This window comes from Pongo pygmaeus, chromosome 16, assembly GCF_028885625.2.
Source record: "Pongo pygmaeus isolate AG05252 chromosome 16, NHGRI_mPonPyg2-v2.0_pri, whole genome shotgun sequence".
NCBI classification, from domain to species: Eukaryota; Metazoa; Chordata; class Mammalia; order Primates; family Hominidae; genus Pongo; species Pongo pygmaeus.
In genome coordinates this window covers 37,642,088-37,668,807 of record NC_072389.2, presented here as the reverse complement: position 1 = coordinate 37,668,807, position 26,720 = coordinate 37,642,088, and the positions used below count along the sequence as shown (strand labels likewise).

General features: G+C 37.8%; 1 protein-coding gene across 7 annotated transcripts; it reads right to left on the bottom strand.

Annotated features, from left to right (window-relative positions):
* Positions 1–2,581: 2,581 nt before the first annotated feature.
* On the bottom strand, positions 2,582–26,720 carry ARHGAP11A (Rho GTPase activating protein 11A). 7 transcript variants are annotated; one of them, XM_063652545.1, is made up of 13 exons: positions 26,344–26,438; positions 25,262–26,216; positions 21,449–21,519; positions 18,018–18,114; positions 17,193–17,446; positions 16,373–16,536; positions 15,983–16,129; positions 12,827–12,901; positions 11,863–12,030; positions 8,503–8,632; positions 7,569–7,677; positions 5,697–5,835; positions 2,582–5,358 (listed from the first exon to the last, which is right to left on the bottom strand). In XM_063652545.1, the coding sequence occupies exons 2-13, from the start codon at positions 25,388–25,390 to the stop codon at positions 3,770–3,772; spliced, it is 3,072 nt and encodes a 1,023-aa protein (XP_063508615.1). In that variant the 5' UTR covers positions 25,391–26,216; positions 26,344–26,438; the 3' UTR covers positions 2,582–3,769. The 7 variants fall into 7 exon arrangements, with proteins under 7 accessions (XP_063508615.1, XP_063508614.1, XP_054307401.1 ...); XM_063652544.1 differs by having other exon boundaries at positions 25,262–26,720; XM_054451426.2 differs by lacking the exon at positions 25,262–26,216 and having other exon boundaries at positions 26,344–26,575.

Sequence of the window (26,720 nt, the reverse complement as noted above, 5' to 3'; positions counted from 1 at the left end):
AGACTGTATCCCAGATAAGAGTGCCTCTCACCAGGAGCCGCATAGCTCTTCAACCCACACATTCTGCATACAAACCTCTTGACTATGACATTTCCTAGAGACTCTCTTCAGCTCCATCGACCTCTGAAGTCATTCACCTCCTTTCTCAGTCTCAATTACAATGTGCCAGATCACCACTATAGCACACTTTTAATTTTGTCAACTTCTAGAATATGTTTTTTGTTTTTGTGTCTAAAGCCTTTCAGCATCAAGAGGGAAGAGGCAATGAATGGTAGAGGGACAAAAGATGAAGTCCTAAGAACTTTTAATGGTGGCTATGATAAGGTATACCCTGCTCTGAGGGGCCTCTTACTGATCAGGAAAACTATGGGGATATTTAATACAAGAAGCCAGAAGCTTTCATTAAAGTGATAAACTTGAAAATCTGTAGAAATATCAGCTCTGAGTGTTATTTCTAAACTTCCACACAAACCATCAAGTAAAATTCCACTTTGGCCTGAAGAGAAACCATACTCCCAGCATACTGTAGAAGTATGTCCAGGTAGTCCCAGATTCTTAAATAAGGGTTTATGGAGCACCTACTATGTGCAATCTTGAACACTGAAATTTGTTCAAATACTAAAATCAAAATGTAAAGCCACACAAGAAATATGGCACTGCAAATTTCATCAAGATGGAGGATGAGTAAAGAAGCTGGAGGTCTCAAAATGAGTAAACTGATGAGGTTAGAATCCAAATCTATTTATCTTAGCTCTAGACAGCAAATCCATTATCATCTACAGCAATTTTTATGCAATGAATAGAGGCTGGCAAAATTCATTTATGAGACACATGGCCTTTCATTCTGAAGCCAAGCCTCTTTCCCAGTACTTTTTTTTCCATGGATGCTCATCTGCTTCTTGCTTCTTGTTTCAATGCATGCTAAATCAACAGGACAAACACTATCCATTAAATGGCTCTAGGCTCACTGGCCATGCTGGAGTTAGTATTTATTATTGATGCACAGAGACTTTTTTCAATTCTGAGTTTTACTTTAGCTTTGTTCACTGTTATCTTCATTTTGTGGTTGAAAAAAATGAAGTCACTACAATTTACTGCTTTTGTGTTAAATTTAACTGAAATACATCAAAATGCCTATGCTTCATTTGAAATTTGGTATTTCAGAAATAAAACTTCATATATATTTAAGAGATCACAGAGGTTAGGTGCGGTGGCTCATGCCCATAATCCCAGCACTTTGGGAGGCCAAGGTGGGAGGATCACAAGGTCAGGAGTTCGAGATCAGCCTGGCCAATATGGTGAAATCCCATATCTACTAAAACTACAAAAATTAGCCGGGCGTGGTGGTGCATGCCTGTAGTCCCAACTACTCAGGAGGCTGAGGCAGTAAGAATCGCTTGAACTCGGGAGATGGAGGTTGCAGTGAGCTGAGATTGTGCCACTGCACTACAGCCTGGACGACAGGGCGAGACTCCGTCTCAAAAAGACAAAAAACACAAAACAAAAAACAAACAAACTAAAAAAGATCACAAAATTAAGGTTTAAATTCTGCCACAATTAAGAAAAACATGACTATTAAAATTCTACATTAAGTTCTTAGTGATCATATTACAGAATGTGGGCGTGCAGTCTACTAAGTTCTATGTACTAAGTTGTTTGTTGCTTCTTAGATAACCAAATTAATATTAGATCTTTATTTACATTTGTAAGACAGTGAGAAGAACCCATGAGGTTACTGCACATGTCCAGACACTTTCATATCATTTCCTCAAATATCCCATGAAGTTAGCAACATTATCTCTATTTTGTATAAGAAAAAATAAAAACACATTAAATTAAGTCTAAAACAAAACTTTTCTGACTCTCTAGTTACCGTATCTTCAAGCTAGTCACCTTCACATTCCTGTAATACTCTGTATTGCAGCTTTCAGCTAACAAAAATAGCAGTCACATGTGGTAGTTTTTAAAACAGACATGTTTCATTATTGATTCATCTCTCAGAAAAGCCAGTTCAGGTAGTATGTACAGTTAAACCCCTAGGACTTCTTACTGAATTAGTCTTCAAATTCAACATTTCATCCATCCCTTGATGGATATAAAAAGACATTAATGCATTTTTTAAATTTAAAAATTGTTTAAAGCAGACAACATATATCTGAGTATATGAATATTTTGTCTCTACTTACAATTAGAAATGCCATAAACATCTACAAACCTATTTGATATCAAATAAACAAAGTAGAACCTAGCCAAGCAAACATCTGATGATTTGAAATTCCTCGTACATACTTATGCTGTAAGTCTGGTTGCTCCGAGTGGCATGAATGCTGTCCTAATCTGCTCCAACATCTAAACATGACATTCTAACAACCAATCTGAAAAACTACCTTTAGTGGTTGATTCTGTCTGCTTATTCCTTCCCCTACAACCTAGAGAATATGTTCTATTGTTCATAATACTCTTTCCTCAAAGATGTGTAATTTGTAATAATTTAAAATATAAATTTAGACAGATTTACTTGACAATTTGGTGCGTGTTCTAAATGGCACTTTGAATTTCATGAGAGCATTAGTCAAGTCACTTTCCAGAGAGTTATCTTTAATGTCTATGCTAAATAAATAACACTTACACACAGGACAAAATCATCGTAGGTTTTTATCCAAGTAAAAGAGGTAAAGAGGTGCATCTACTATTTCAAATTCCAAAATCGAGCATCTAGATACAAGAAATCACCTTGGTTAATTTTTTTCAAGATTATCCCTCTTTAAATAATTGCCAAATCTATATTGGACAGAACAGACACAAATGTGTTTGTGCAAATTATCTTTAAAAACATAGTATGGCTTAAAAGTTATCAATTATTTCCACATCATAATATATGAACATATTTTAGGCATTATTCCACCTTAACCATTGTTCTTAGTTCGAGTGAACACATGGTACACCTACTGGCACTATAAATGAAATTACTCTGCCCCAAATAAAAATACAGTATTAGGATGCTATTGAAGGAAATTAATTTCTAGGAATTTTGGCAAGGACAATAAACATTAATATAATTCCAGACATAAGATTTGCAGGGTTTATCTCTATCCTTTACATGCTAGAAATTTATTTATTTTAGAAACCTTATCTGACTTGGAGGAAATAGGCACAACTTGCTCCATTCTTCCTATCACACAAAAATATCATGTCATTTTCAAAAATTAACTTCTTATAAATCCAGTCAATTTCTTTAGAAAGGTAAAGTCTAGCCGGGCGCGGTGGCTCACGCCTGTAATCCCAGCACTTTGGGAGGCTGAGGCGGGCGGATCACAAGGTCAGGAGATCGAGACCATCCTGGCTAACATGGTGAAACTCCGTCTCTACTAAAAATACAAAAAATTAGCTGGGCGTGGTGGCGGGCACCTGTAGTCCCAGCTACTTGGGAGGCTGAGGCAGGAAAATGGCATGAACCCAGGAGGCGGAGCTTGCAGTGAGATCGCACCACTGCACTCCAGCCTGGACGACGGAGTCAGAAAGGTAAAGTCTAACCTCTGCTTTAAGAGATCACAATAAAATTAAAGTTCAAAAATTGCCATCATTAAGAAAAACAAAGTAATTTGTACAAATAAAAATCCAAGTTGCTTGTACAGTGAAATAAAAATGTTTCAGAGCAAATCTATTGCTTAACAATCATCCTGAGCTACAAACTAACATGTAGATTATCCTGCAAGTCATACCAATTGCTCACTTTATTTACATTAATGACAAGTATAACATTTACCAATTACAAATCTACAGGTTTACTTGTTGGTAGTAATTGAGTTTTTCCGATAGGATGTTTTGGAGAACCTTTGTACCAGGCCCTTTCTCTTTCTGATGGTCTCCTAAGGACCCTGTTATTTATCCCAGAAGAAATGCCCATATTGTTATTTACAACTGGTTTTGCTATATCATGATTAGTCAGATCATCCAAGGGAACCTTAACTTGGCCATCAGATAACATCTTCTGTTTACAAACTGTAGTAGACCTAAGAGAAGCATTCACTGAATCTGGGTGCTTCCTCATCTTTAAGAAAGATTTCGAAGGTAACTCCATGCTTGACTTTGAAATTGCATCAATATTTGACTCTTCACATGACATGGACTTCTGTTCTTTAGGACCTGATTTGATACATGAAACAGAGGAATCTTTTGATGCACTTTCTATACAAGAGGAAAGAGCACTGTCACAGCTCACTGATTTGACCAGAGGAGAAGCTGTATCACCAAGACTCGCCAACTTATGCCCTGCAGGTTGTCTGCTATACTCCAACAAAGAATTAATTCTTCTGACGGACTGACGAACAGGAGTACGCTGAAACTTAAGAGGTGACTTGACTTTTGTTCTATTTGGTTCATTTAAAGAAAGCTTGTTAAACCACTGTATGTGATCAGAAACCTTTCTATGTTCTGTCATTTGTAAACTTTCAGAAACTGTTTTCTCACATGTTTCCAATGACTGCTGTTTAGCAATTCTCATAGGCCTAGGTTTTGACAAGTTTGTTATAACACATGTACTCTGCTGTGAGAAAGAGGATCTAGCCTCGTCCTTGCTATGTGCTGCACACTTTGGTAAGTTACCTTCAATAATATTCTCATTCTCCTTTAATTTATTATTTAGTTTATCCTTTGGGGACTGCTGTTTCTTTATTTGTTCATCACTGGAGAATTCTTGCTTGCTTAAATAATCTTTTGGCATATTTGAATGAATGTCTTTTTCATGTTCCATCTTCATCTGAGTTGAATAACATTTTATAGTTGCTTCTCTATTAAACGTTTGAGTTTGAAGGGGTGAAAAGTCCCTCTCTGAAAAACATTTTTCACCTTTACCAGTGTAGTGTTCATATTTCTCCTTTGATTCTACTACAGTCAAATCAGTAGTTTCAAATAGATTTTCCTCTGGGCTATCTTCTAAATAAGATGGTTCAGTTAATTTTACTTTCCTCACATTAGTTACTGATGACTGCCTCTGATTCATCAATGCGTGAAGATTACTTCCAGATTCAGAAAATGCTTTTTGAACTTTCACCAAAGTCTCTTTGGTCACGTTATTTTCATCCCCACTAAGAGGGCTACTTTTTATGTTGCTATTATGCTTATTGTTTAAATTGGAAGGGGTGAGTTCACATGAAGTAGCGGGTGACTTTTCTACCATAATATCAGGCTCCAAAGAGTTTTCTACCTCAAGATTTTCCACCACTGAAGAAGCTTCATTTGCATCTACTTCTTGAAAACTTGAATTATTAGGTCCTGTCCAAGACATCCGGTAATTTGTTCCAACTAGTCGCTCTGGAGTTAGTAAGTTTTCCTCAGACTTACTGATCTTTTCTGAACCTAAAATAAAGCAGTTCAGTGCTTAATCCTTTGTATTTAACCTTGTTTTGAAATAATATCCAAGCACATGGCAAATAAGTCACTAAGCATTTAATTCTAATAAAGTATTTGTGTTAAAAGAAATAATTTTTAACATAAGAATGCCAAACATTTTCATATTTACATGTATAAGCATTTCTCAATTGTTGATAGAAAAATACATTGCCAATTCTAATATTTCTATTCAAACATGAACTTTTAATCTCTAGAACAGTAAATTAATTAATATGTTTTACCATTAAAAAAGCAGCTAAAGCAGGATTTTTAGGCAAAACTCTAACAGTAGTATGTAAATGTACCTTTCTTTGGTAACTTTTCATCAACATCTGGGCTAAAAAGCAAACCTGTTTTTACAGATTCAATTCGATTTTTTAAACTTTGTTGATTTGCAAGTCGCCGACCAACACTTTCATATCTATTGACACCAGAACATCCATTCTGTACAGAAAAAAAAAGTTTTAGTTAAGAAATAAGCCTAGTTAATTCAAATATAAAGACAGAATAATTTTGTGTAGTTATCAAAATCTTTAGCTGATTTAAAAAGGGATATGCAATTGAGAAACAATTCTTAACAATGACAAATATTCTTACCTGCTAATGAAAACTGTAATCATTTGATTTTGCTATTAGTTGATATTTTATGATCTATTTTTAAAACAGTCTCACATATTAATTAAAATAATTTCTGTGTGTGTTCTGACTCTGTGCTGGGGCCTGTTCACAAATAGTTGGGGCAGTGGGGTACCTAGACCAAAATCTTATCCTTATGTAATTTATATTCTATTTAGATGGGGAAATCTAGACTTAAATAAGATAAACAGTAAATTATATTGCATAAATACAATACACAAGGTGAAAAGTGCTATGGAGAAAAGTAAAACAGGGTAAAAAGGATATGGAGTGGTGAAGAATGGAGGTTTAGTTTAAAATAGGGTGATGAGAAGACAATTTGTGAGTAAAACAAAACAAAGGCGAGAGCCATGAAGACTTAAGGGGGAAGAACACTACAGAAAGAGCAGAATGCCAGTGCAGTCTCTAAGACTGGAGCAGAGTGAGCAAGGGGGACTGGAGGAGAGCTCAGAAATGCAGCCTGAGAACAGATCACGTGAGGCCTTGCAGGTCAACATGAGAACTCTGGCTTTTATTCAGAGTGAAATGAGGAGTCACTGGAGTGTTCTGAGCAGAAAACTACATAACCTAACAGATTTTAAAAGAGCAATTTCAACTATAGAACTGCAGCAAGGGTAGGAGAAGGAAGAACTATTAATAGGAGTTTACTAGAGTAATCCAGCCGAGAGACGACAGAACTTAGAGAAAGTGGTAAAAGTAGTAATAATGAGAACTGGTCAGTTTGGAGATACTCTAAAAGCAGAAGTTAGCCAAGATTCTCTAATGGATTAGACATGGTGTGTCAGAGAAAGTGAGGAATCAAGGATGTGACCATGGTTTTTGGCTTAAGTGACTGGAAGAACGATTTGCCATAACTGAGATAGGGAAAACCACAGGTAAAAGTGTTGTTTGGTGCAGGGGATAGCAGCAGCAAAGAAATGCATCTGCTTGGGACAGGTTACATTTGAAATGCCTATTGGATTAGATATCCAAGTAGTAGAGTCAAAAAAGCAGATGTTAAGAAACAGCCGAGTCGTTCAGAAGAGCATTTGGGACTAGAGAACATGAACTTGGAAGTTTTAAGTAAATACAGGTTGGGCATTCCAAATCTGAAAAGCCAAAATTCTGGATGCTCCAAAAATCCAAAGCTTTTAAGTATTTGACATGATGCTCAAAGAAAATGCTCACTGGAGCATTCCAGATTTTCAGATTAGGGATGTTGAACTGGTAAAAATAACGTAAATATTCCAAAATCTCCCCCAAAAATGAGGAATCTGAAATTCTGGTCTCAAGCATTCTGGATAAGTGCTACTCAACCTGTATATAATGTTTAAAATTGATGATCACCTTGAGTGAGTGGAGAGAAAAAACAGAAGTCCAAGGACTAAGCTTTGGGTACTCCAATGCAAGGAAATTTGATATCAACTCAAGTATAAGAGTTTTGTATAAAAAGAACAGAATGAGACAGTCACTGGAGGGAAGGCAGGGCTATGAGTGTTTTTTAGTATCAAGTTTATAGCGTTATGCTAATATAAAGATCAATAAAATGGTAAGAAACTTACTACATCTCTGCCATTTTTCCCTAGATTGAATTTCAAACGAAGAGATCTTCGAACCTTTTCTTTATGGCTGATTTTAGGAGAAAAGCAGCCTGCTTTTCCTGATTCCACTCTAGAAGAAGTGGAATTAAAAATGTCAGTTTATAGTATAAACACCAGAGAAATACTTGAAATATGAAATTTGAAATAAAGTCCACAGCAAATCATATTGATAATAATTGGATGGATTAATAATTCTTTAAAAACAGTTCAACTTTAAGATACTATATATGAACACATTGCATTTGCATATAAAAATGATCTGCTAATCTTAAAAGTTATTTAGTCAGTTATAAATCAGAATTGTTAGAATAGGGTAGCTTTTTAACCTAACAGGAATTTTTTTGTATGTTTTTTATTTTTTGAGACAAGGTCTCACTCTGTGGCTCAGGCTGGAGTATAATGGCATAATCACAGCTCACTGTAGCCTTGACATCCCTGGGCTCAGATGATCCTTTCACCTCAGCCTCCCAGGTAGCTGGGACTACAGGCGTGTGGCACCATGCCTGGCTAATTTTTGTACTTTTTAGTAGTGATGAGGTTTTGCCACGTTGCCCAGGCTGGTCTTGAACTCCTGAGCTCAAGTGCTCCACCCACCTCAGCCTCCCAAAGTGCTAGGATTACAGGCATAAGCCACCGTGCCCAGCCTCTAACAGGAAATTTTAAAATTACACCATCAACATAAAATAGGATTTTAAGCAAGCAAAGTGGACTCAAATTAGTAATTTTTCTCTGGTGGGTATTGAAAAGGCAATTGATTAATAAGACTATGAAGACAGAAGGGATTTTAAAAAATTATGACTCAAATATGATACTTGACAGAAAGACAAAACATTTTATTAATTATGTGTACACCAAATATTTATCCGATGAAAACAAAATGCCCTGGATAAAGTACCTGCAAACTTTTTTGCCTGCAATTCTTTTACTTCGCCTTAGCACACCTGCAGTGATCAAATGGTTTCCACCAATGAGTACAGGAGAGAGTGAACTCTGAGATGACCCTTCTGAGCTTGTATCGATGTGAACTACAAAAATAACCACATGTAATATACCACGCATACCTATTTTCCTTTTAAAGTATAAAATAGTAATAGCAGCAATTAGATTCAAAGCCTTAATTTCTATCCCAGGCAACAACCGAAATCACTTAATTTCTGGTTAGAAACTTCAAGTGTCAAATAATCCAACTCAGCTAAGAAAAAGCATTCATTTCTTACTTTTGACTTGCCAATTAAAGGTCAGATTAAGCATTACTTTTATATTAGAGCTTTTCTTTAAACTCTTTTAATAATACAAGGCAGGGGTAGGCACCATTGCAGACTGGAAAAAGAACAAGATTTGGAGACAGGCTTGAGTTTGCTCCATCACTTACTAAATGGCTTTAGGCTCTGAAAACAGACTTCTATGATGAATATTACTGTTATCTATATAAAATATTTAGTCAGTATCTAGTACATAATACTAATTAATGGTATTATAAAAAATAAGCTATTGGCAAACAAGTTGGAATCTGAGTATTTGAGATATACCTGCTGGCCAACTGCTACCCACCTGACTCCGGAATGTAATTTGTTCAATATTTTTGGCAAGTAAACAAAAACTAATTATTCTATAACACATGCCTAATCACTTGGCTGCTGCTGTATTCCATGCAAATAATTATTGGTACAACAGAAGCTCAATTATTTAACACCATTTATATTATGAAATCAACTATAGTAAACAATTATGAAAGAAGTAAAATAGTTATGAACAAAGGCTCCATATACACTTATGTTTGAATCACACCCAGGACACATTCAACAAACATGAACCCTCTCAATTCATCTGAGTTATTAATAAAGAATTCACAAAGTTTCCCAGAGACATTCACATTTTTTCAATTATGAAAACGGAAAAAATACAACCACCATAGAAACTTTTGGGTGCATTTAGCTAAAGAAAATTTTGGAAGCCAATATTATACATCTAAAGTGACATAAGTAGCTTTATTCTAGGGCTGCAGTCTAGTCACTTTAAAAATGTGTCCAGCCAGGCACCGTGGCTCACGTCTGTAATCCCAGTATTTTGGGAGGCTGAGGTGGGAGGATTGCTTGAGGCCAGGAGTTCAAACCAGCCTGGCCAACATGGTGAAATCCCATCTCTACTAAAAATACAAAAATTAGCTGGGTGTGGTGGTGCATGCCTGTAATCCCAACTACTCAGGAGGCTGAGGCACAAGAATCGCTTGAACATCAGAGGTGGATGTTGTAGTGAGCCAAGATCATGCCACTGTACTCTAGCCTAGGAGACAGAGTGAGACTCCGTCTCAAAAAATAAAAATAAAAAATGCGTCAATGGTCGCAGGAGGCACAGTCAGAATATATGGAACAATGCAAATTTATCACATATATAAGAAAATTATGGCCAGGCATGGTGGCTCACACCTGTAATCCCAGCACTTTGGAAGACCAAGGCAGGTTGATTAGCTGATGTCGGGAGTTCAAGACCAGCCTGGCCAATGTGGTGAAACCCCGTCTCTACTAAAAATACAAAAGAAAACTAGCCAGGTGTGGTGGTGGCCACCAATAATCTCAGCTACTTGGGAGGCTGAGGCAGGAAAATTGCTTGAACCTGAGAGATGGTGGCTGCAGTGAGCAGAGATCGTGCCATTGCACTCTAGCCTGGGCAACAAGAGCAAAACTCTGTCTCAAAAAAAAAAAAAAGAGAAAATTATGAATAGATACTCTATGGACTACAGACTAATGTTGCCTTTATATATTTTTAAAAGCATCATATTTGTTATAATCTAAACTTAGAAATCAATCTATTTTCAATTTTGCAAATGGAATTTGTTGAATTGTGGCTGAGAAAGTAGGGTCAAAGAAAAGTGGTGTAAAAATAATAGGATTACTGTTGTTGAACTTTTTAATTTTTTTATAAAGAAAATTCACTGATTAGGCAAGCTCAAAATAAAAATAGCACAAGACTGTTTAACCTCTGTTTCGGTAGCTTGGAGGAGGATAAGAAGGAATCACTATGTTCATTCCTTGGGGAAGATGTAATGCTAATAAGCAAAGGCAGGTAGAACTACAACTCCTATTTGCCATTTGGAAAAAGTCCTCCAAAACTGCAAAGGCTTTTAAATATTCAAAAAAAAAAAAAAAACTGAACTATGATACTTAAAAAAGTTTAAGTCTCCAACCTGTGAACACTGCAAAAGCTACAGACATAAGCTTCAGAGTTACTATCATCACATTTCAATGAGCCCTAGAGAACCTGTGAAGAAGTGGTTTTTTCTGGAAAACCTCAAGTTGCTATTCTGTTCAACTTCTCAATGAAACAAATAAGAACCCTTCTGGACAACAGGAAAAAGAGAGGCTTTGGGGAAGGACTCATATAACTCAGATAATGAATCAAAAATGAAACTTAACGTTGTCTGAAACCAACAAAATAAAAATCTAAAATGATCAGAGATCACTCACATTTTGACTAAATGTTAGATAAATGAGACGGAGGACCCTGGGCTGAGTTTCATTTCATTTTTGGTTGATCATAAGGTTAATATGAGCCAACTTGAATTCTGTATCTGCTAGAAGAGCCAATTGAATCTAAGACCCAGGCTAATCTCTGGATTAGCATGATCATACTCTATTATTCTCTGAAGGCTCTGGTTGGCCACATTAGAACTTGTAGTTAATATGGAAGAAAATGGCTGGGCTGGTAAGGGATCTGGAAGCCATGGCACAAGGAACAGCGTCAACAAAGTTCTAAAGCTTTTACAAAAGGTACTCAAATCTAAAACTTTAAAAATACCCTCATTTTCAAACCATAACCTGCAATAGTAACACTCCTACTTGGGAATCAGACATGATCAAACATCTGGCAACCTCAATTCAACAAATGACAGCAAAAAAGCCACAGCTATAGACCCAGAAGTAACTATAGCAGGATTCAGGATGCCTAATAGCATAAAACCTAAGCATCAATGCTATCACCAGAAGCCCAAACTACTACTCTGGGTTATCATAACTTTCAATAGATGTGGTCATAAAACACACACACACACACACACACACACACACACACACACACACTATATTGAAACAGTGTCCATTTTAAAAGGCAGGGGGTTTTATAAAAATTCATAAGTTGGATAAAACAGAATAAAGTTCTAGTTCCTAAGGGTGGTATTATTAATATGAAATTGCACTGTGCCCAGAATAGGCACTCATTTTAATGTTTACAATCCATTTATATAAATTCTATTTGCTACCTGATACCGGTGTAGAACTGCTATTGAAGAGATTACTTGGCAACAGCTCAAAGTTAAAATTGTGCTTGATGGACTTCCTTTTCTTACTTGAGAAACCATGAGAAGAATCTACTGGCAATTTACGCTTAGCATTTGGTGTAACAATCACTGGTGATTCAGATAGCTGGGCTGAAAAAATATCAAAAGAAAACCAACTTGTTGTTTCTACTGCAGAGTTGACAACATACAAAAGCTTTACATAATTTCTTCTTATAAAGCTATTACTTAGAGCTAAACAAAAAATAAGAATATATTTACATCATCAGTTAAGTAGATGTTGTTTAACTAAAACACTCTGCAATTACTTAAATGAAAATAAGGAAGTCGCAGAGGCAAGACTCTTAAGAGACAGCAGTTACTTTAATAGACTAAAAGATGCATATGATATACATTAAAGAATATTAATGTAAGGAAGAAATTACAGTCAAGGAGTTGAAACAAAAACTAAATATTAATTTTGCTTTTCATCATAAGTGAGTATTAACCAGTTCATTTCTTCACTCTAGAAAACAGAAGATCATGTTGACTCTTACTGGCTGAATAATTTCAGCCACAAGCAAATTAGGATAAAAAATTGAAATATACAATAATGAACTTCTAGTCCTAAGATAAAAATGAGGTTGAACTATTTTCACACGCTCAATAGCATCTAAATTACAAACAGAAAAGCATGATTAAGAAGATTAAAGACATAGGAGACTAAAAAAATTTTTGCCTACAATTTTGGGTTCATTATAGCCTATGTAATTAGCAATGTCACAACATAGTATATATAGTACAGTATGTCTATTAAAAATAATATTTGATTTGATTAAACTAAATTTGATTACTAACTAATATAAGTTAGGTAATTATTACTGTAATTGTATTTTATAGAATACTATACAAATTTTAATTTAAATAAATGCATATAATAAATACCTACCAATTCTTTCTTGTTGAGGTGTAATAGAAGGTGTTCTGTTAGATTTAAATTTATTTAGTGCTCCACTAACAAAATCTGAAATGCAAGGCATAAGCAATTACAACTTAACATTTACTTGTCTTTCACCAATAATTCATATTAATATTTGCGGTCTTCTTTCAACATGTAACTTTACATTGGCTTATAAATTTTAAGTTATTTAAGAGGAATTATTTCAAAATAGGAAAAATACTAAAGGATATATTTTTATTCCATTCCCCACTTATACTTCCATATCCCTAAAATAAAAAAGACACAATACAGAAAGAAATGTAATACAAATACATATAATGTACAGTAAGGGTAGGGAAAAAGAAATCATTACATGTTAAGGCAAAAGATGAAGGTCTGAACTGAGGCAAGAACCATGGAAATGGAGGCACAAATAAAGGTATTTAAAAGATCGGTAGAGATGGAAGTAAAAACATTATATCAATAAATAATGTAAGCAAATGAATAAAAGTGTCTGGAAAATAAATAACATAGTTTGACTAAAGTTGCTCAAAGACAGGAAATAGTAGACAGGTATGCTAGAGCAATCCTATGAAAGACCTTTAATGCCAAGCTATAAATATCACTATTACCAATTAAAATTTCTGAAGCGTATGTGTGTGAGACACTTGAGTAGAGTTATACAATTTAAAAGGTAAGCCTTGGCCAGGTGCAGTGGCTCACACCTGTAATCCTAGCATTTTGGGAGGCCAAGGCAAGCAGATTACTTGATGTCAGGAGTTAGAGACCAGCCTGGCCAACATGGTGAAACCCCATTTCTACTAAATATACAAAAATTAGCCAGGCATGGTAGCGTGCACCTGTAATCCCAGCTACTTGGGAGACTGAGGCAAGAGAATTGCTTGAACCCAGGAGGTGGAGGTTGCAGTGAACCAAGATAGCATCACTGTACTCCAGCCTGGGTGACAAAGACAGACTCCGTCTCAAAAAAAAAAAAAAAAGTGAGCCTTAATAGCAATATGTAGGGCAGATTCAAGGAGGAGGCATAAAGACCAAGAAGATTCTTTTTTTAATTTTTATTTTTGAGACGGAGTCTCGCTATGTTGCCCAGGCTGGAGTGCAGTGGCCCGATCTCAGCTCACTACAACCTCCACCTCCCAGGTTCACACCATTCTCCTGCCTCAGCCTCCCAAGTAGCTGGGACTACAGGCGCCCGCCACCACACCCAGCTAATTTTTTATATTCTTAGTAGAGACGGGGTTTCACCATGTTAGCCAGGATGGTCTCGATCTCCGGACCTCGTGATCCGCCTGCCTTGGCCTCCCAAAGTGCTGGAATTACAGGCGTGAGCCATCGTGCCCGGCCAAGAAGATTCTTACAGTAACAATGCAATAAACACTACAGAGATAGAATCTTAAACGACATGAAAACTGTCTGATTATAGATGGTACAGGAAAAGGTAGAACCCATGATTAAAGCCTGAGTATCTAGGGAATAGTGGTGCTGTTAGAAGAAAATGGAATTCACACAGAACCAGGATAAAGAGGATGAAGATGGTCATTTCAAAACGTTAAGCTTAAAGCACCAATGAAAAGCAGATGTGATGAGGTCTGCCTAGCAAGCCATTAGTAAAGTGGAACTGACATTTTCAAGATAACGGTGGTACAGATGTGGTGCTTATCTATTTAGATGTGATAACTGAAACTACAGGACTGGGAAAGAGGGCAATACAGATGATCTGCATCTGAGAAGTATCTCCACTTGGGATAGGAAGTTTTATGGGTTGCATTGTGTTCTCCAAAAAACCTATGTTTAAGTTCTAACCCCTAGTACCTATGAAGGTGACCATACTAGGAATCAGTGTCTTTACAGATGTACTCGAGTTAAAATGAGGTCATTTGGGTGGGCCCTAATCCAATGTGCCCTGTAAGAGGGAAGTTCTGACACAGAGCAACACCATGGGATGACATAGGCAGGGACTGGAGTGATGCAGCTGCAAGCCAAGGAATGCTAAGGACTGACAGCCACTGCCAGGAGTCAGGAGGAGGCGAGAAAGGATTCTCCCCTGCAGGTTTCAGGCATTCTGCCAACACCTTGATTTCAGACTTCTAGCCTCCAGAACGGTGAGACAAATTTCTGTTGGTTTAAGCCACCTAGTTTGTAGTACTTTGCTACAATAGCCCTAGGAAAATCATACATAAGTCATCAGTATTATCTTATCTACAAAGGAGGTAAAGAAGAAACACAAGTATGCAATAACAAATAAACCAAAAGATGAAAAAGGGATTGGGATAGTTAGTAACATTTGGTTCTGATATTCAAAAGATAAGAAATTTCCTAAAGTAATTGGAAGAATAATGGCCTCTGATTTCTTGATCAAGGAGATTGCAAGTTTTATTACCAACTCCACCATCATAAAACTTTTGGTCTTTCTGATTCTTCCTTTATAATACTTCCTTCATTATTTAGTTCGTACTCCTAACTAACTAATCCATGTCACTAACAAGTTCAAAACAAGTTCAAACAATAATCTCATGCCTGGATTACTGACACACATTGCTGACCATTCTCCCTACTTCCAAGTCTCAATTCTTCAAATCAGGTAATTTTCTAATTTTTTTTCATCATATCATCCCTCACATCATAAATCTTCAATGATTCACCAACACCCAGGTTAATATTCTAATTCTTTAGCCTGGCATTAAGTTTACCATAATACCATCCTTTATCCTCATGCTGAACACTTCACTCAAGTCATACTGCTCTATCTACATTAGACATAGGTTACTTCTTCCCTACACAAACCTTTCTTCATAGCATCCTTCTCATCTAGAATAGGATACAAGTATTCTGATCCTCCACCCAATCCCACTAAATTCTATGCATTACTCAAGAAGGTTCAGTTTGGCTCCTCTTTGACAAGCCCTGATCATTACAACCCAGGGAACTTTTCTCCTTTTAACACATTTTATGTTTGTGCTAAAGATTTAACACTTAACATTAGATTGTACTATTGCTTTAACTTTTTACATGCATACGTCCTATCTTTCCAGCTGTGCTTTAAGCATCAAAAAGGCACATACCACAGTTCATGCTTCTTTATGTGAAATGTACTTTTGATTAAAGCAAATCACTGTACCCCCATAAAATGGGACTGCCACTTACCTCCTACACTTTGTCTTCTCTTTCTCTTACATTCACCAGGAGTTTCATATTCACCTTCTTCAAAGCCTTCCAGTGATGGAGTAGCACAGAGACCATCAATACCCAACATGGCTGGTATCTTTTCCAGGATAAAATCTGGTACACGCCCTAAATGAAAATGTTCACAAGTAAGACAATTATTATCCTTCCTCCACTCTTCCCCAAAAATGTTTAGATAGTAATACACCAATTTCTTTTCTTTTTTTCTCTGCAGGAGGGGCTGGTACTGTAGGGTGGGGGTGAGGTCAGTAATATACCAACTTTCTAACAGTTGCCTTCATAGTTCCTTTGGAAGAAACAGAGATTTTCCTCATTTAAACAAATTCTGTTAATAATGCAACTACATCTTACCAATATCTGATGCATAATCAATAAGAGTCTGTACTACTGCAGCCTGTAATCGTAGCTTCTTTTCCGTGTTAGAAGACATCTTTTCATGTCCTTCACTTGTCTGAAGAAGATTTGGTGCAAATATTACTGCAAGATTGCTGCTATCCATCTTATTCTCACTGGATCTTAAGTGAATAAAGGCTTTATTAGATGGAGCCAAAGGTGAAAATACAGAAGAGTTAAAATAATGTTATGTAGTACATTTTGAAGACCTCTTATTATCAGTCATACACAAGTCAAAATAGTTACCCTTCATCTACATGATTGGCTTGAACATAAGAAAGAACCAGAAATATATGGCCTCTCTATATTTAAATATGTATTCTAAAAATCATGCTAATCTTAGAGTTCATACTTTGCTTTTCCACACAAATTGAACATCTTTATCTGATTTTCAAACCTACACATAAAAAGTTGGAAGTATCAGAAGGCAGCAAGTATGTCTAGAATAAGCAGGCTCACTGAGAGCAGGGAGAGGGAAATTTTGAAAAGCAAAACAGAAATATTTTAAAAACCCAGTAAACAAAGCCTTTCAGTGGACAATGAATCTTATAAACACCAATGAACCATGAAGGCATTCATGATGATGACTTTAAGAGAAGGAAATATTATATCATTTGGTATGCTGTTTCTTAAATTAGAGTATACGCCTCATAGTAACGAAATATGTAATTTTTAAAGAAAAATTTCCATTCCAAATGAAATTGAACATATCTACAAGCATAAAACGTTAGTTGAAAAATTCAACTATTATTTGCCAAGAGTTTTAATTACCACTTACCTAAGAGAAACATTCCTGAGAAAGTTAAAGAAGTATCTTAATACATGAACTGTGTGGTCAGCCAGAAGACAGGAGAGCAACAGTGTAGCTTTATTCTTTTCCTCTGTGCCTAACTGTTGAGCTTTCAAAAGCGCTTCATGCAAATCAGCTGGGAGAATGGGCTCTGGCAATTCCCTAAAAAACTGCTTAAGAAGTCCCGCAATATCACAAGGAGGTGCAGAAGATAGGCAACCTTCACCATGATCCAGTTTATTCTGAAATAAATATAATCATCTTGAGTATTTTGGCAACTTAAGAGTTTATTGCAAATAAAGTATCTTTTGTTATACTCTAATTAGAGTTTTCTTTAATAAATTTCTCTTAACTCTTATGTCACTACTTTATTTTTAATGATTTTTAAATTTATTTTTATTTTTATAGAAATGTGGCACAGACTATGTGGCCTGGGCTGGCTTCAAACTCCCAGGCTCAAGCAATCTTCCTGCCTTAGCCTCCCAAGTAGCTGGGACTAAAAGCATGTGCCACCACACTCAGCTATATCACTCCTTCTAGAAGGCTAACAACAATACAACTTAACAAATTTTTTCATTTTACATAATACTTGATAGAAATAAGGACCATGAATTTAAAGTACCCTATTAAATTTTTAAAGCACGATAGAAATAATATACCATTTCTTTTGGAAAAAAAAATTCTTCTGCAATGAAAAAAATGCAAATTCAATTTCTGTCAACTATTCATATTAATAGTTCTAAATATTTCAGTTTTAAAAACCAAATCAGAAAATGGTTCAAATGAAAAATTATAGTTCAACAATATGCTTACCTTTAGTGCTTTTAGGCGAATAACAGATCCTGATTTCCGAAAAAGCCCTTCAGTATGAATATGTTCTTCTAAAGATGTGCAAGCATCGACAAGAAAGCTGAAAGAGGTATTTTTTCAGGTGGCTAGATATACGTATCAAATCCTATTCCTCTGCTAACATACATGAGCAGGCCAAGCACTACATACCTTTCAGAGGCTCTAAAGCCACAAATCTCTGTAGTCTTTGAGATAAAAATGTTACTTTTAGTTGTCTACTTGCTTCCCAAATTCTTCTCCAAGGCCCATCTTTTTACTCATAACAGCTCCAATGTGCACACTAAATTTTATCTTTCTCAATCCTACTTCATTTCTGCTTCCCTTCAGAGCATAAGATTTGTCTTTTTTTTCTGCCTCTACTTCTTCATATCTGTCTCTACTCTCCTCTATCCAATCATTCTCATACCTCATTACTCCAAAGAAATAGCTCTCTTCAAGCTCACTAACAGTCTCTGCCTTGCCAAATCCATGGTCAGTGTGTTGTCCTCGTATTGCTTGATCTATCACCATTTGACACACCTGATCCCTTCCCTGTTCATCTCAAAAATACTTTTTCACTACTCTTTTAGTTTTCCTGCTATCTCCCTGCCTGCTCCTTCTCAAACTCCTTTTCTCACTCCTCTTATGTGAGACCTCCACATGCTGGAACAACCCAGGGCTCCGTCCAAGGCCACCTTCTTTTATCTACTCTCTCTCCATGGGTGATCTTCTCATCTCCTACATTACCCAAAAACAGGGCAAGGTTTTTTTTTCCTCACCCCAACATTATCCCTCAGAAAAGTAGGATATATCCCAGTCCTTACAAGCCTTTTCATATTAAGGGGAATGTGCTCAATTTCTTTATTTTGAACAATAATCTCAATGTTGGCTTTAGATACCTAGATATTGAACAGCTGGGACCCACAGATTAGAATGAATATCAGCTACAAACAATTGATACAATTGTATTGGTGCACAGTGGCTGAATGTCAGCCTTATTTACAGAAGGTAACTGACAAAACAGTCTTTTTAATTAAATAAAAAGTAGGTCATGAAATTACAATGAAGATTTAGTCATTATTTCTGGGAATATGACTTTGCAATTCCAGATGCTGAAAATCTGTTTTTTTCTTTTTTTTTCTGTTAGTTTTTATTTTGAGACAGGGTCTCACTCTGTCACCCAGGCTGGAGTAGTGCAATCACTGCTCACTGCAACCTTTGCCTCCTGGGCGCAAATGATCCTCCCACCTCAGCCTCCCGACTAGCTGGGACTATAGGCACACATCACTACGCCCAGCTAATTTTTCTATTTTTTGTAGAGACAAGGTTTCACCATGTTGCCCAGGCTGGTCTTGAACTCCTGGGCTCAAGCAATCCACCACCTGGGCCTCCCTAAGTGCTGGGATAACAGGCATGAGCTCCTGTGCCTGGCCTGTTGAAAATCATTATAGGTGTTCATTATAAGAAAATCAAGCCTTTCATAGGTCATTTAAAGAGCAAAAGGGTTAAGCGGTTACCTAAGAAGACAGTGAATCTACACCTATAGGATGAATGGGGGGAAACTGTCCTAAGGCAACAAGGTGTTCGATAATTGCTTTTGGATGACATGTCAATTAAAACCTAGATTCTTGGTCTATAGTAGCCCAAATGAACCCTACTTTAGATGGAGGGGAAATGAATTAAGGATAAGTTTCATCATATGCATTTTTAGATTATATTCTCTTTTTTTTTTTTTTTTTTTTTTGAGACAGAGTCTCACTCTGTCGCCCAGGCTGGAGTGCAGTGGTACGATCTCAGCTTACTGCAAGCTCCGCCTCCTGGGTTCACACCATTCCCCTGCCTCAGCCTCCCAGGCGCGTGCTACCACACTCAGCTAATGTTTTGTATTTTTAGTAGAGACGGGGTTTCACCGTGTTAGCCAGGATGGTCTGGATCTCCTGACCTCGTAATCTGCCCGCCTCGGCCTCCCAAAGTGCTGGGATTACAGGCGTGAGCCACCGCGCCCGGCTAAATTATATTCTTAAAACATTATATTCTTAAAAAATTATATTCTTAAAACATCAGAAATTTCCTAGTAATTTCTGATGCAGTTAGAATAGGCCAGCACAGTGGCTCACGCCTGTAATCCTAGCACTTTGGGAGGCTGAAGCAGGTAGATCACCTAAGGTCAGGAGTTTGAGACCAGCCTGGCCGACATGGTGAAACCCCATCTCTACTAAAAATACAAAAATTAGCTAAGTGTGGTGGTGGACACCTGTAATCCCAGCTACTTGGGAGGCTGAGGCAGGAGAATCACTAGAACCCAGGAGGTGAAGGTTGCGGTGAGCCAAGGTCACGCCATTGCACTCCAGCCTGGACAACAAGAGCGAAACTGTCTCAAAAAAAAAAAAAAAAAAAAAAAAAAAGAACAAAAGGTTATTTATAAATAGTAAGCGGCATAGAAAAGCTAAGTGACACATAATACATTTTCACAAACACTCGAATATCTTAGCTTAAATATTCTTTTATCCAATATTTGTTTTCAAGAGACAGGGTCTCACTCTGTTGCCAATGCTGGAGTGCAGTGGCAATGATCATAGCTCACTGCAGCCTCAAACTCCTAGGGTCAAACAATCTGCTGCCTCAGCTTCAGGAGTAGCTGGGACTACAGGTGCACACCACCTTGCCCAGCTGATTTTTCTTTAGAATTTTTTTATAGATGGAATCTTGCTTTGTTGCCCAAACTGGTCTCAAAATCCTGGGCTCAAGTGATCCTCCTGCCTTGGCCCTTAAAGTGCTGGGATTATAGGCATGAGCTAATGTGCTTGGCCAATATTTTTTAAACAAACAAAAAAAGTCAAAATTATTACTGAATTGGTTAATTCAGTATATTACTTAATCTGAATTGTGGCAAAAGAATTCATATAGAACTGAAAACTGACTTAACAGAACAAAAATTTTTTGTGATTTCTAACATTTACTCATTACTGGACTTTAAAATTCAATCCTGGGAATGAGTACAAATTATAAATTTAAAATATGTAAAAGTTAAAAAAATATTTTTAACACTATGAGAGATGAAATCATTTGCTGGTTTGAAACAAGTATGTTTTAATCAACTATTTCTTTTAAACTCTCTAAAACCAGTTTGAAATGTTTACTCTCTTCTTCTTCATTTCCCTGGCTAGAAGGCTCACTGTAGCCTCCACCTCCTGGGCTCAAGCAATCCTCCCACCCCAGCCCCCTGAGTAGCTGGGACTACAAGTGTGCTCCGCCAAGCTAATTTTTCTATCTTTTGCGACGAGGTCTCACCATGTTGCCCAGGCTGGTCTTAAGCTCCTGGGCTCAAGTGATCCGCCCACCTCGGCCTCTCAAAATGCGGAGGTTACAGGCATATGCCACTGCACCCGGCCTTCTTCATTTCAAACTCTGCTTACCTTGGAATGTGTCCATATTCTGGTACAGCAGAATGGGGCAGTGCATTAAAAGGTACTCCAAATATTTTACCCTAAAATGACAAATTCAGTTACTCTAACACAAATATTAGGCATAATATCAGTTTTCTTAAACTTTAGGCAAATTAAAGACCTCAGGAAATTTTAAAAAATCAGAAATAAATGATAAACTATCAATCAAGACAAAAATAATCATTTCAAGTGCATTTGATAACAAATAATTACTATATTAGACAGTATGCTAAGTGCTGGGGGTACAAAGATGGCCAAGATAATGTCATTCCCCTCAAATAATCTAGTAAACTCAAGTTCCCAATCTGATCATAAAGTCAATTTGGTTAGGGGTTAGTCAGTAAATTCTTAAAACAGAATTTGGTCCAAAACACTAACATTTACCCCAAAATACTATAGGTTGCTTTAATGACCTTATAAATGCTTACTATATACTTTCTTTTGGTCACCTTATAAATACTTACACAAAAGACTAAGTCAATTGAAAAGCAAAACACTAATTCCTGTCATTCATTGAGTCTTCCTAAAATTACATCAGAAGAGGTTATTTTTATACCTAATACATTTTCCACCTTCTATAGAAGAGTACTTTTCAAACCATGCCCTGAGGTAAGCAAGGCAGGAGTATGCAAATATTTAAGTCAAACTTCATTTAACTAGCTGGAAACCCATTTTTAAAACCTCACATTCAAATTTTAATACACTTAAGATCCCAAGAGTAAAGCTGTGTGTTGGTTAACTTGAATGTTTTTGCACACTGAAGAATAAAGAATCTGCCACTATCTTTGCATTCGAACCTCTTAAAAATATGTCGCTTTCCACAGCACTGAAAGGTAAATTCAAGCCTGTAAATGTCTGGTTATTCCAACTTAAGTGGGTATGCATAATCTCATATGTTAATTTAGTTTACATGCATCTGCTCTGTGAATGCTGAAGTACTTTTTTTCGATGTCACAAGTTATCAACCAAGAAGTATTTATGTTTTATGAGCATTATATTTAACTTTATATTTACAATAAAAATCACTCAGCATTGTCAATGACGCAACACAGTAACAAAATTATACTAATTCCCTTTCAAGCACCTGGCTCCAATTAATTTACAAATATTGTAAGCTGAAAAGACAGTATAGTATAGTAAGTGCTTAAGAGAGTAGGCTCCTAAAGGCAAAAATGCCAGGTGTTTTTTTTTTTTTTGAGACGGAGTCTCGCTCTGTGGCCCAGGCTGGAGTGCAGTGGCGCGATCTCGGCTCACTGCAAGCTCCACCTCCCGGGTTCACCCATTCTCCTGCCTCAGCCTCCTGAGTAGCTGGGACTACAGGCGCCCGCCACCACGCCCAGCTACTTTTTTTTGTATTTTTAGTAGGTGGGGGGGTTTCACCGTGTTATTCAGGATGGTCTCGATCTCCTGACCTCGTGATCCACCCGCCTCGGCCTCCCAAAATGCTGGGATTACAGGCGTGAGCCACCGCACCCACAAAAATGCCAGGTTTTAAATCTTGACTCTTGTACTTAACAGCTGAGTGACCTGGATCAAATTAACATTCTGTTCCTCAGTACCCTCACACACATCCTAAGTCATAGAGGTGTAGGAAGAACTAAATAAATTAAAACATACAAAACACTTGTATCAGTGTCTGACACAGAGAAAGCATTCAAAAAATATTTGTTAATATTATGTCATCATTTTAAGCTCAACTTTAAAAAATGTTAGTATGGGCAACCCCTTTATTGGGTAAATCAGAATTTTCTTGATACTGTGCAATCAAACCAAATGTAAAAATAAACCAGATACTTAAGCTGGTAAGTCTACTTCTGTTATATATAACTAGAATTCAGCGTGTTTTTTTCCTTAAGTCTTATTATTTAGAATAACTGGTTTCACAAGTAACCACTATAATTTAATCTCATAAAATGTTTTTAAAACTTAAAACTACAGTTAGCTAACAAACACCAGTGGGCTAAAGAAATTGTTTTCAAACAAACTATCCCATTAGATCTCATAACACAATGATCTTCTATATTTCATTAGAATATTCTTATAAGTGTTTCTAGCTGAATTTATATGGCATGATTACCAATTAGGAGGCTGACCAATGATATGACAACTATCATTAGATGAAGAAGTGGCATGTGACACGCACTGTGCTAGGCCTACATAAAGAGCTTCACTTTTTAAAAATCCCTAAACAATCCAAGGAGAAATGCATTCCCACTTTATAGATATAAAACTGAAGCTTAGGGAAATCAAACAAGCAGCCCAAGTTTACAGATGTAGTGGGGTGGAACAGGACTCAAACTCAGGTCTATCTGACTCTGAAAACAGGCAACAGTTTTTCTTGTTAAGGGGTGAAAAGGCCGGGTGCAGTGGCTCACGCCTGTAATCCCAGCACTTTGGGAGGCCGAGGCAGGTGGATCACGAGGTCAGGAGATCGAGACCATCCTGGCTAACACGGTGAAACCCCGTCTCTACTAAAAAATACAAAAAATTAGCCGGGTGTGGTGGCGGGCGCCTGTAGTCCCAGTTACTCGGGAAGCTGAGGCAGGAGAATGGCGTGAACCCGGGAGGTGGAGCTTGCAGTGAGCCAAGATCGCGCCACTGCACTCCAGCCTGGGCGACAGAGGGAGACTCCATCTCAAAAAAAAAAAAAAAAAAGAAAAGAAAAGAAAAGGGGTGAAAAAAGTCCATATACAAACTCTTCCATATACTTACAAAATCAGCTACATTTGAGATCTTGGAAAGCCAGCTCAACAATCAGAAAAAATCACTGTAGCTTTTTAAATGTAAGTACATGTATTGCCATTAATTTACTACCAACAAAAATAACTTCTCCAAAGTTTATCAGCGATTAAGAGGTACACATATTACTTTTGTTAGTGGTTTTCTTCTCCAAGCACTTTTTTTTAGAAGCCATAAACTATTAAAAGCAATGTATATTAATTTTATTAGCTTGTCTCCAAGTACTAGGAAGTACCATATAAATTAGGCACATAATTTTAAAATAAAATGCTTTACATTCAGCTTATTTTTCACAATGGAATTCTTGATTATGTGGCAGAGCTATTAAAATCTCATTCAAAATCCCTTTATTTCAACCACCAAAACATCAACAACTTCTCAATTCTTCCACTCTGGCTTCTCAATTTACTCATATAAAAAAAAAAAAATTGCTGTCTCAAAAGTATGACATGGCCAAGCAGCAAATTTGTTTCCCAAATTAGTGAATATGCAGTTATCATTTGAAGCCTATTTCTAATGTTCTGTCATACTTCTTCATCTACGGATTCATGTAGAAAATGCACTGGTCTCCCTTGTCCCTCTACAGCCTTACTCTAAAACAAGGGTGGAGGAGTAGAGTTTTTGTCCCTCCCAACGTACTACCTGTTCCAAATACAGTAAGCTGGCAATATCTGGAGACATTTTTAGTTGTCACAACTGAGAGATGCTACCATCATCTAGTGGGTAAAAGACAGACATCCCGCTAAACATCCCACAATTCACAGAACAGCATTTCGCCTTCCCCTAACAAAAATTATCTAATCCAAAACGTCAATAATGCTAAAGTTGGAAAATCCTGCAACTTTCTCTCAATGATCAAAAATCCTTGGGGGGAAAAAACAAGAATGTCACTTTTTAAATATCAGCAATCGACCATCTGAACTGAATTACACACCTAACCATTCTTTCTGATACAGAGTGAACATTTTAGCATGATCTGGTAGTAAGTGATGATAAAGGGTGTGCCCTTTCTTTTAAACCTAAATCCCTTTTCACAGAACTTACCCCTATTTCCGCGGCTGCTGTTTCATGTCTCCTGCGATCGCACTGCCCACGGACACCCTTCACCTTAATACCATAGAAGGCCCGCAGATGCTGCAACAGGGCCAACCTCACCAGCCTCTGATCCCACATTCCGGACACGTCGATAACTCTCTGAGGCGGGATGCAGGTCCTGACCCTCGTTCGCCACCAAGTCTTCCAATTTCCAAACGCTCTCAAATTTGAACTCCGCTCGGCTGCTTTCCGGCCCCGTCTGGCACTCCTGCGGCCCCGACCCCCGGCCACTTCCACGGCTTTTCCTTGATCCTCACTCACATCCACTTACACAGACCCTCTTCTCTTAGCCCTTTGACCCAGCCACACCTCACTCTTCCTTCACTTACACCAACCTTCTTTCTGGTCACCCAATCCTTTCAGTTACTCACATAGACTTCTCTTCTTTCTGATTCTTTCGGTTTCTCGCCTATTGCCAGGTTCTCTCCACTTCCTGCTACTTCCAACGATCCCCCTTCCTCCAAACCTTACTGTCCCCGTCTGGTTTGCTCTGAAATGTGAAGAGGACCCTTCTCGCTCCTCCAACCCCAGTAGGCTCAACTGGGCGCTCGCCCCCGCCCTAGCCTGGCCGCCGGACCAGCCGGCTGCTCAGGCAACTCTTCCAGTCCCGGTGCCCGCCCGGGCTGGTCGCCGCCGTCACCCCGTCTCACACGCTGCTTGTTCCCTCCCCCATCAGCCTGCCTCTACCTCCCGGCCTGCACATCCCGGTGCTTTCACTGAAGCCAAGCCGTTAGCCTCATGCTTTCGCCCCCAGCTCCTCCGAAGACACCCGGAACCACCACGGCGGTCACACCCGCAGTTTCAGACCAGGCTCAAATGCCAGCGCCAAACAGCGCTCCACATCTGATTGGTCCACTCCTCTTTTCAAAATCAGGACCCCGGAGGGTGGCCGAGAGCTGCCTGTCTAGATAGGTGCGGGCGAAGGGGCGTAACGGGCAAACACGAAAAGCAGGATGAGTTTCACTTGTTCCTTCAAGGCCAGTTTTTGGGGCGGGGGAATACGGTTTAAAGGATATTTAAATACACCTGACCTGCGCCTCAGACCATTCACAGTTTTTGAGGAAATGTAAAAGACAACTTATTCCCGTTTTTTTCCGAGCTCGGCTGTTGCTGAAAACACTCTTACGAAGAAACCGTTCTACGGAAGCCCAGATGAGACAACTTGAGACGGGATTCAGAAACGCTGATTTTAGTAACCTTAACCCACGGCCCTTGGTGGGAACTTCGGCTGTGTGGGAATTAGCCTTTGGGGGACTGATGGTGATGCTGAAATCTTATTGCGTAGGAAATCAAGTACAACAAAGAAGACCCGTCGTGAGAGGAGAGTGCGGAAGAAATGCGAAGTCTACGGGAGGTGGCAGCTGCAGAAGCTTGGTGTTGGATTTGGAGTTAGGAGACCGGGAGGAGC

What these genes read in the sequence shown, in the direction of transcription:
- ARHGAP11A (XM_063652544.1), bottom strand. Translation starts at nt 25,390, where the DNA reads ATGTGGGATCAGAGGCTGGTGAGGTTGGCCCTGTTGCAGCATCTGCGG. An exon ending in ACCTCAACAAGAAAGAATTG is followed by an intron (nt 12,031 to 12,826) that starts GTAGGTATTTAT and finishes ATATTTTTTCAG; the next exon opens with CCCAGCTATCTGAATCACCA. An exon ending in CAGTTCTACACCGGTATCAG is followed by an intron (nt 8,633 to 11,862) that starts GTAGCAAATAGA and finishes TTATTTTTGTAG; the next exon opens with TTCACATCGATACAAGCTCA.